Here is an 11,229-nt window from a genome sequence, read left to right as displayed (position 1 = left end):
AACTAGATTGTTTCATCTTTATCTCACCAAATTAAATTCAAAAATTCATTTAACAGCTAACCAAAAATTCAAGATTTACCTTAAGGCATGTCAACAAAAAGCCGTTGGAATATTATGGCAGGTAACAAAATGACGTGAACTCAAAAATGCTGAGAGTTTTAACCTCCAAAGTGACAGCTTCTAAAGAAACATTTCCTGAAAATGCTCAGTTGAAATTGTTTGTTCTGTCTTTTAGAATGATGCTCTGTGAATATTTGTTACAATGCGGTTTGTCCATTACCCATGTGTAAAAATGTAATGTGATGAATGAAAGTGAAATGTTGTTTGTAGATCCAGGATGACTCCAGGATGTAAACGTAGTGTTCGGACTGCGTTCTTCTTGCTGTTCTAGTTAATGGCTTTCAACCCCACCCCATCCCACCCCCAACCCAGCCTGGTGTAACCTCTACTCTGGAATATATTCCTCTAGATGAATCATGAAATTCCTGAAGGAAGGAAGGGCCTAGTCCAAACAAACTTGAGAGAGTTGGGGACAGTGTGACAGCATTCACATTGTTAAAACTCTAGCTAAGGTACTATGTTCCTCTCCAGGGTTTACGGGGGACACTAACAGAACACCCACTTGGAACTGAAAAATATCCTCAGGAAGCACAGGAAGAAAGGAGGCATAGAACGAAAGGTGGGTCTGTTTAGTGTCCCCAGCCCAAGACACTCCATTGTAAGTGTCCTTGCCATCCTGACCCTCTACCCAGCCCCTAATTTGGCCTAACAGTACATTTTTCTTAATCCCAAGTTTATTTTTTAAAATATACTAAGTACAAAGCAGTCCATTCACATGAACTATACCTGCCTGAAGACCTTTTTCTCAAAACTCAGTTAATTTCCCCATAGAAAGAAGCATAAAGGGAGGAAGAAGACAATCCAGAGCCCGTAGATCTATGACTACTTGAATCAGGAGGTAGCACTTACCAGAAAATTAGGGGTAGTGCTGAGAAAATACAGTATATCAGCTACACTCCATAGCATGGCAGCCATTAAGACTTATTCATGATACATAAAACATAACTGCTTTTCCCGTCCTTTCTACAATCACTAGCGTGCGGCGGGGTTTTTGGCAACACAACACCACCACTTACTAAATCCTTGGATGACGTTATTATGGGATGTTAAAGCTTTTCAATTAAAACAACAGTAACTTAAAATAACACCATAAAAGTGATCAAAATCATCTGCAAAGATTCCAATAAAGGTAAAATTCTGCAGTGTTCAGAAATACTAGCATTTCTATTTGCCAGCAAAAGTAATACTGTCATGTAGCAATAATGTAAACAGATTTTACTATTCTCTTGAGATTTACAGTTTTCAAATTTTGAGACAGTGGTTCTTACTGAGATTTTTATAGAATACTCCTCCCAAGTTATATAATTTGAATCTGTACCACGATGTACTCAATTCTCCATTTGTGTAGACACAGCACACACATCAAGAATTTCAAGGTTCATGACAACCCTGCCTGCCATTGGGTGTTTCTTTCTACAAAGAGTTGCTGAACATCTACCAGGATTCTTCTGGGTGCACAGTAATTACTGAATAGACACCCATTTTAGAATGTTCGCTCAATCCCATCTCAGCAGGTATCAACAGATAACGATTTCCAGATCCCACCTGAAGACCCACTTGTTCTAAATCATACAACATGAAGAGAAAGTAATTTAAGTCATATTTTGAAATTCACAAGCATTTGCTGTTTTTACTAATGATTTTGACCAAGAGAGAAACTGTGTATCAGTGTCATGCCAAAAAGAAAAAAGAAAAAAAGAGGAGAATTAAAATATGACCTAAGAGGTCGCCAAATCCGTCCAGATAATCACACCACAGCCTCTGGAAATCAGTGATCCCGTCAACCCTTTTCTGTATCACAGTCCATCCACCTCCTCTATAATCCATGTCACACATCACCTAAAACAGGCCCAGAAAAGACAAAAATCACACAGTGTCATTTTTCACTCATTGACGTAAAACTTAGGGTTCACCCTTAAGCCTAGAGAAAGAGACCATTCCACTGAAAGTTTCAATGCAATTGTATGCTATTCATATATTCAGACGTTTTAAAATCTCTAGAAAGAACACAGTTTATTAAAAGACAGACTTGAGGTTAACTTAATTACAGTCCCCAGATCAGTCATTTTGTTACAGATCCAGTGTCGGTAGCATCTGAGGTCACCTCTTATTCCTCACCTCCACAGATAGTTTTTGGGTGAGTGGTGACCCTGCCAACCTGTAGCACAATGAGGAATCTGCAAATCACCTTCTCCTTTGAGTTAAAGCACTGATGTTTTTTAAGTGTTAACTAGGTATGCCCGTGTGCCTGTCTTTGATTCCTCTTTTCCCCAAAGCATGAAAGGCCTGTGTCCAGACAGAAAGGGGTGACCCGTGGCTCACCGCAGCAGGTGCTGGCGCATGTGTCAGGGCTCTGTAAACTGCCCCCATCAGGACAACGGTAAGGACCCAGGGAAGTGACATAGGGAGAGAATCTGAGGCAGTCATCCCCATCAGGCCTCCTGCACACGAGAAAGGCAGCGTGGAGGAAGTTAGGGAATCAACACCTTCCCATGATTACAAAAGGTAACAATGCTTCCCACTCTTCACAAAATTAGAAGTCTTCCTTCTCCGTGTGGGTTCAGGCTCAGTTTTGAGTCTGTAGGTGAAGCAAGTTAGGTAATTTTTTAAAAACTTGTTTTAATGTTTATTCATTTTTGAAGGAGAGACAGAGCATGAGTGCAGGAGGGGCAGGGAGACAGGGAGACACAGAATCCGAAACAGGCTCCAGGCTCTGAGCTGTCAGCACAGAGCCCAACGCGGGGCTTGAACCCACGAACCGTGAGATCATGACCTGAGCCGAAGTGAGAGGCTTAACCGACTGAGCCACCCAGGCGCCCGGCAAGTTAAATAATTTTAAAATTATATCCCTCCTAAATCCCAGTTTTTTAACATCTGGTCAATAGATGTCAAAAAGCAATGTTAGTAAAAAAAAATTAATAAATAATGGTAGCAATTTCAAGATGAGGAACTGGTAGTATCTACTCAGAAAAAAAAACTATGTTGCTGTGTAATGAAGATTATCAAAAAGATGTGATATTGGCATCATAAACTTTCTTATGCACAAAAGAGCAAACAGAAAAAATATGTATAAATAACTTATATGTTACTGTATATATTACTAATTTAATATTATAATATGATATTATATACAGCCTGACACTTCTGACAGAAGTGTCTTCCAGGATTCCTGGCATAGGACTAGCTGCTAAAGACAGACATAAGGGTCATGTATTTTATTCAATGTAAAAATGGATTGGCTTCTCAATCTGTCTCATAATGTAGTGAAAGGGGTTTTTTATTTATTAATTTCTTATATAATCACATAACATCATTTATCACCCAAAGAAAGTATAACCGTGTACAGGAAGGGAAATCTAAGTATTTTTAGCCAGCTCCGAGGCAGAGCACCCCACCATTTTCTAATATCCACAAGCTGAATAAAGCAAGCACTTATACTGCATGTTTATATTGCATTTAAGATCTTGCACCAAATGTATTTACTGCAAAGAGTGTAAACGGGAGACCTCACATGGAAAAGCGAGAGATTCCCAAGTTCTTTTACTGGTTTGTGGTTTGGGCAAAGAATTTCAGAAAAGCAAAATTTGGAAACTGGAACTTCTACCCATTTATTTCAAAAACGTAAAGGAAAAATAAAATAATAGAATAATTAAAATTTTAATATTAAGTAAATAGATTAGTTGCTTATCTTATTCCATATAATAAAGTAGGACTTTACCTCAAATGGGTAACTAGATCCTTCCGGGTAGATTATATACAAACCGCTTGGTGTTTTGGTGACAGAGCCAATGGTGTCTTTAATATTGGTACAATCTAAACCTAGAAAAATAAACTTAGTTATTTAGGATATTTTCAAGTTTCCACTTAAGACTTAATCATCTTGCTGTAGAGATCTGACAGTACTATCGGGAAATACATGGGAGAAATGAGATTAAAGAATTTATGTTGCAATAAACCTTCAGTAACAACATCACTGTTAGTGATTAGCACTCCATACTGCTTAAAATTTTCATTTGGGATCCACATTTCTTTAATATATTCTACATTTGGCATTCTCTCGCCCAATAAGTAATTCCCTTTTGGGAATCTAGGCTTATCTTGGAGGCCTGATGTGTAAAGAAAGTCCACATGCATGAGAAGGAGAAACCCAAATGAATAAGCTGATTATCTACCATCGACACATCCTTGACCACTGGAGCCTGCAGACTCTAGCTGGGGACCGCCATTACAGAGCCGAAGGGAGACGACAGGGAAATCACCCGTGTCACCGAGAAGAAATTACGCCTGCGGCCAGAGCCTGCTCTGCAGCCTAAAGTTAAAACTGTAGCGCCCTAGAATTACCTTCTCCAAAGCATCCCACTTCCCAGGGGGCTGGGAGCACAGTCTGCGGGTAAGGGTATTACATTTTATTCTAAGACATTTTACTCTGTATTATCTTTTATAGAAATAAAATAAATTCACCCCTTACATTGTTAATTACCCAGAGAAACAAAGGCATGAAAGCTTGAGCCTCCAGAGCCAGAAGCCTGGTTACAGCCCTAGCTCCTCTCCTTAGCAGCCGAGAAGCCTGAGCTAAGTTATGGACCTGCTTTTCTTCTGTCCTTTTAATAATACTGCCTACTTTGCAGTGTTATTTTGACACTTTACATAGGAAGGTACAGGTAAAGCACTTAGCGCAGCACCTGGCACACAATACATTTGCAGAAAATGTCACCTACAAAAAGTAGCTATAAAAATTGTTTGCTTCTCCTTTATTTCGGGAAGATACAGATCCGTTGCCTGTGTTGTGATTTGCTAAGATGTTCTTATACAAACTTATGCTCAGAGATACGCTAGACGTTCACACCAAAGGACTGATCTGGGCTGGAACATCCACTTTGCCATCACGACTCAAACAAACGTGAACCCATGATTTAGATTTTTCTGGGCTGCATATCCCTCCTCTGATGGTCCCCACCACCACAGCAACCCCCCCCCATTGTCTTAACAGGAAGTACTGGAAGAGCTTTTTGTGTACTTAGTCATGCAATCCTCACGACAACTGTATGAAGTAGGTACTGTCAGTTTGCTGATGAGGAAACGATCAAGGGAACAGTGCACCAGTGATCTGAAGACAGTGGTCTGACCTCAGAGCCCATGCCCTTAACTACCTGAGCTAAAATACCATGCGGAAGGGCCTTTGTACCTGACACTTAGGGGACTCTCAGGAATTGTTCATCGTCTGTAATGAGAAAAGATCAGATAGGCCTCCATGATAGTTATTTACTTGGAGCTCCTTGGTATGAATTCACATTTGTAAGATTGATAGGCTATTTTTCTTAGGAACCCAAGCCTCTAGGAATTAATACACTGCATTTTAATACAAAAGTTCTAAATTCCAGTTGATTTCTGTCCTAAGCTTCTATTTTATTTCAAACTTTATGTCCCAACTTGAAATATTTCAAACAATTCAAGAAAACTGTTTGCAGGCAGAAAGAGCTCTGAAACTTTCTTTTCTTCTGACCGAAGACTCACTGTGACTAAAATGTAAAGGACAGTCCAGAAACAAGTTACATAAAACTGTTCCATCTGCTGCGGACTCAGGATATCTGTGAACAGCCATGGCTTTCGGGTGCCTGGGAAAGCTTCCCGATTCAGGGAAGTACATTTGTCTGGGCTGAAGGCGGACACGGGGAAGGTATTACTCTTCCAGTGTGTTAGATAATAAGGAGCTGTATTTTATAAACAGAACCTCTGAATGCACCAACCCGTCCAGGAAAACGTTATGCGATAAAAGACTAGTAGGAAAGGGCAGAAATAGCCAAATTCTCACCATGTGACTGGACTGGCCTGTGAGGAAGAGGGTCCAGCTGTTTCCTGAGAACTTCAGTGGTCAGAAGGAGAACCCGATTCATGAGCTCGTTGACCTGAAAACACAGGCGCACCTTCCAGAGCGTTTATATTTGAACAAAATTCCTCCTTCTGAATTCTGTAGCTAGCGTCCCTCAGCGCCTTACAAAGCAGCTCCATTGTGTGACAGTGTCCGCCACCGCACCCTGGGGCCCCAGCCAGTCTCCCACCCTCGCTCACCGCCGGGCCTGTCCCCAGCCCAGTCCTTCCCTGTCCGCTCACACGCTACTGGATGTCCCTGTACACCCGCTGCCTGCCCAGCACCGGCTGCGAGCACCCCCCCAGCGGACAGCCCCCGCCTCGGGCCGGTCTCTGCAACTTCTGAAGCAGATGTTCATCTTCGGACACTCGGGCCCCCAGCTCTGGCACCCAGAGGGCCAGACCTAGCGCGGACCTCAGATTTCTCTTCTGCAAAATTCTGACAGCGTTCACAACAGGTTTTCAGGGCATCTTCCCGCCCCCTTGACTGTGCACCTCTGGAGTGAAGGTCCATTTTTTTAATGTTGTGTGTGTGGGTTTTGTTGTTGTTGTTGTTTGTTTTTATGTTTGCCTGAGGCTTACTGGGATGCACCTAATAGAGCAGGCAGTAAACACATGTCCGGACAGGAATGCATTAAAAACTTAAATAGTTGTACCGCTAACTAGATCGATGTATCTGTGCAATAACAACACAATAGGAAGAGGTCCGTACCTGACTGGATAAATAATCCAAGGAAGTTTGTTGCTCATCCATCATATTTCTTAGTAGTTTTTTGGTACTCCGTGTGTAGGAAACAATAGAATTTTGCAAATTCCCTTAAATCATAATAAAAAATGTTTGCTAAATATTATATTGTTACAGAAAATAGAGTGAAAAATAATAAACAAATGACTTTGGATAAATATATAGACACAATAATATCTCCATCTATCTAAATATTCCAGTGAGTATAACTTTTGTTTAACTCAGGATCACCCAAGAAAACAATTGTTTCCACACTTGTTAATGAAACTATAGTTTCTAATAGTTTAGATTACCCCCAAATAAGTTAATCTGATGTAACAGAGAGATTCTGAACATTAATTCCCACTTTATAAAATGAGAGATACAGGGGCACCTGGGTGGCTCAGAGGTTAAGCGTTCGACTCCTGCTCAGGTCATGATCTTGCAGTTCATGAGTTCGAGCCCCGTGTCAGGGTCTGTGCTGACAGCTTGGAGCCTAGAGCGTGCTTTGGATTCTGTGTCTCCCTCTCTCTCTGCCCATACTCAGCTTGTGCGCGCTCTCTCTCTCGGGAATAATAAATGAATAAACATTATAAAAAAATAAGAGAGATACAGAAGCAGGAGGTCCGAGTCCTCAATTCTTACCATGTAAGAAAGTGAAAGGCAATAATCTATATCATGCAAGTTAATTTTCAAAATAAATCCTTTGTTCTATCAACACTATGTCTTTTTATATGAACAAATGGCAAACAAATATACACAAATGATAAATCTTAGTCAAAGTTTTGGTTGGTTGGTTTCTGATTGAACTTTTACTATATATTTTCCTTTATAAAAGGAAAGTTTTTCATTTCAAAGCAGTCTTACTCAGAGAACAGTTGCAAGAACAGTATAAATAACTCTCCTGAATCATTTGACGGCGCTCTGCCATGATGTCCCTGGATGTTTCAGTATGTATTTCTTACACCAAAGACATTCTGCACGACACAGCCCTCAAAATCAGGAAGTAATTATTGACTACCCTTTACCTCCCAGACCTCATACAAATTTTGTCCCTTATAATAAAAGCATGTACACATTATTGAACACATTATTCTTTAACAGGTGACTTAATTTCTATGTTCCTTTTTTACACTAATAATCCCTGGTATCTGAAAATGCACCCCATCTGGCCTCATCTCTCTTTTTTTTTACTTTCAGTCTCTCACTTTCTATTAGAACGTTCCTGGATTTAGGGATCTGTCTTAATGGACCTAAGTGCAACTCACTGGTTAGAGAAATATGAGATGCTTGTGTTGCACATAGAATTAAGCACACTAAAGGGGGCTTTTTTTTTCTTCTTTCTTTCTAGCCTAGGATTTACGTGGTGTAGGAGCTAGACCAGATCACCACTCCCTCCCTTTCTGAGCCTCCTTCTTCATCCGCCGCCCATGTGCATATAACAGACCATGAAAATTCTCACACTGTCACTAAACAGTTGTAAACAAAAATCAAGACTTTGAGAGTTTATTTTTATACTTTGCTACCTAAGTTGGCTATGAATTTGTAATATGCTTAATGTAGTATTTATTCAGTATTAATGAATTCCTCCCTCACAATTAAGGTAAAATTTCATAGTGGCTCAGATGGAAGTTTGAAAATAGCCTTTGGTGACTCATAAAATATAACTCTCAGAGCCCTCTGGCTTGCCCCTCCCCTCTGTGGCCAGCTGATGCCACAGGGCTGCGTAGAAGGATTCATTTGTTGACTTACCAAATATTTACTAAGCACCTACTATGTGTCAAGCACAGAAAACCTCTGGCCTAGGAGGATCAAGATACATATAAAATGACCTAAACAAAGCTAAGGTATATTTCTTTCTATGTATACTATACCCTAGAAATAATAAATCATATACCCTTATAATTATGATTATTTTTAATACTTACTACATATGAAATGTTTTTCTTCTCGTGTAATTTTAATTTTAACATCACACAACTCCTCACAGTCTTCCTTATAAACAGTGTCATTACTTTTACTCCAATCTTTTGCATCAGATACATCTACAGTGTTGACGGCAGGAGAATCCTTGACATTAAAAAAAAGTAGAAATAAGCAAAGAATATATACGACGTATGTTATGTGATCTAATACATAATAAATAAAAAGAGCACAAGGAAAGGTGAACTCTCAGGACATACACAAGGGTGACTGCTAGGAAAGAACGTAATGAACTGGTTACACATCTACAAATAAACCTTATGAGTAAATTTTAGGTATCAATTAAAAGTATATGTTCATAATATTTTTGCTCTCCCTTTTTCTATTCAAATACCGAAAGAACGTACTTAGGGCCTACTTTCTATAACCGTGACTCCATGGCCTTTATCCTTAACTTTGGCATGTTTCCACGTCTGATACAGGCACTGAGCCACCCTTCTTCCAAACATCTGGGAATCTGAAGTTCCTTGAACAGAGCTAAGAAGGTTCCCTGAGATAACTACATTTATATGCCAAATGGACTTTCTGCCAGCAATTATTAGGAATTGGGGGCAGAGGTGACTGTGTGGGAGGCTTGTCACTTTTGTATCAGCTAAAGTATTTACAGATTTGAAGGGTAAAGGACTCGTTGATTTGCAAGGTATCAGTGAGAACTGGGGAAAAAAACAAACCATGGAATTTTGCTTTGCAAAATCAACAACAGATGTCATCTTGAAAAGCCAACTACAAGCTGCCATTCCAAAGGTACTTATTCTTGTTAGCAAATGTTGGTTTCTCCACATAAAACATTCTTTGGTAGAAGTTAAATAGATTTAAATAACTTATGAAAAGAAAACAGTAATGAGCTTTATCCTCCTTTGACCTGGATATTGAGAGAAAGGGAAAGAGCTAATCATCGTATAAAAGATACTTGCCCCCAGAAGATGTTTGTATTTTGTTAATGGACCTATTTTTTTTTAATTCTTTAATGTTTTATTTCTTTCTGAGAGAGAGAGAGAGAGCACGCGTGAGCAGGAGAGGGTCAGAGAGAGAGGGAGACACAGAATCTGAAGACAGACTCCAGGCTCTGAGCTGTCAGCACAGAGCCCAACGCGGGGCTCGAACCCACCAACCTTGAGATCATGACCTGAGCCCAAGCCGGATGCTCAACCGACTGAGCCACCCAGGCGCCCCAGATGGGCCTATTTTTAACTTCTTGTTCTTTCCCCTCTACTCCAGTAATAACTTGTATCCTAGATGTTTTCAGAAACCTAGATGACAACTACATTTTTCCATATCTTAATAAGGTTTTTAAATGTTTTGTATTTTAGAGAACTATGTTATAAATATTTCTATAGCTTTCCTAAAGCTTATTCTTTATGCAACCTTGTATCTTTGGAATTTGGTATTGATATCATGGTAAACATATTGTATAACATTTTTAAAATTATAAACCAGTATTTAAGTATGTAGAGATTCAAATCACCATCTACCCAGAGTACTGCATATACTTTATCAGCTGTCACTGTCACATTGTTTTAAATAAAATTTGCTACTCTCCTGGGTAACCACTCACAAGACTGTATCTGAGAAAGACACGTTTAGAGAATATTTTTTTAAATAACAAAGTAAATTTTTTATTATCTATCAGATAATTCATTATCAAAGTTAACCAGAAAGTTGCCAGTTAGTTTTTAACCTAGGCCTGTAATTTCTCTCAAAATTTTTTCATGAGAAATATGTTAAGTGTTAATCCTCAGTTTACAGTTTCCTAGTTTAAAAATAATATTTAAGCAAAATCTCAGCATTTCTAAATAAACACTAAGTTTCCATAATTATACTGGAAAGTACAATTAATCGTCTCAAACTGTAAATATATATATCTGAAAACTATATAATCATTCTTACTAGCTAATATTGCTGAAATTCTTACCGTAGAATGATGTACACAGTTACCTTGTATGACTTCTCCACAAATAAAAATCAATGTATTTAAGAATAGAAGTGAAGCTTTAGGAAGATACATCATATTCTTCTTGGAGAAATGAAAAACTTCTTCAAATACCAGTCAGCTCTCTGTGGAAAGAACTACAGTGCAGAGTCTTCAGTTAAAAACTTCTGGAAAGGATACAACAAAAACAGAAGCCAATACTGGTTCCACGCCCTCGTTTGAAACAACACCCTTCATATGAAAACAAGGTAGCCTCTACAGATCCTGTCACTTGTAAGTTTATACAAACCTTTTTTGACCACTACATGCCTGCTCTTAGAATATAGGCATTAACTAGATAAATAAATAAATAGATAAAACGTGAATTTATAAATTCATCTAATGTTCGGGAGTCAGGTTTTTATGGCCTTGAGGAAAACACCTCTGATAAACTATCCTTCAATCATTGCAAACCAGTATGCATAAAAACAGTAAGGAGGTAGAAATGAATAATGGAGTATTCAGTATTTCAATATAACATTGATACTGTTTTTACAAAACATCAAGCAGAAATGCAATCAATGTAGATGTGCAGGGAAGCTAATTCAAATGTAAAATATGGTGG

The 11,229-nt window shown here is 38.9% G+C and overlaps 1 protein-coding gene across 1 annotated transcript in view; it reads right to left on the bottom strand.

Annotated features, from left to right (window-relative positions):
- ANGPTL5 (angiopoietin like 5) overlaps window positions 1-10,703 on the bottom strand; it is a 15,353-nt gene extending 4,650 nt beyond the window's left edge. Inside the window, exons 1-6 of the mRNA XM_077769982.1 lie at window positions 10,608-10,703; window positions 8,641-8,782; window positions 6,701-6,804; window positions 5,933-6,026; window positions 3,839-3,939; window positions 1,839-1,959 (exon numbers count right to left, since the gene is read on the bottom strand). Coding sequence (XP_077626108.1) covers window positions 1,839-1,959; window positions 3,839-3,939; window positions 5,933-6,026; window positions 6,701-6,804; window positions 8,641-8,782; window positions 10,608-10,703 — 658 coding nt within the window. The remainder of the gene's footprint in view (window positions 1-1,838; window positions 1,960-3,838; window positions 3,940-5,932; window positions 6,027-6,700; window positions 6,805-8,640; window positions 8,783-10,607) is intronic.
- Window positions 10,704-11,229: the final 526 nt, after the last annotated feature.

This window comes from Crocuta crocuta, unplaced genomic scaffold (genome assembly GCF_008692635.1).
Source record: "Crocuta crocuta isolate KB4526 unplaced genomic scaffold, BGI_CrCroc_1.0 scaffold80, whole genome shotgun sequence".
Taxonomy (NCBI): domain Eukaryota; kingdom Metazoa; phylum Chordata; class Mammalia; order Carnivora; family Hyaenidae; genus Crocuta; species Crocuta crocuta.
The sequence above is the reverse complement of the archived record's forward strand: the minus strand, read 5'-3'. Positions and strand labels throughout refer to the sequence as shown.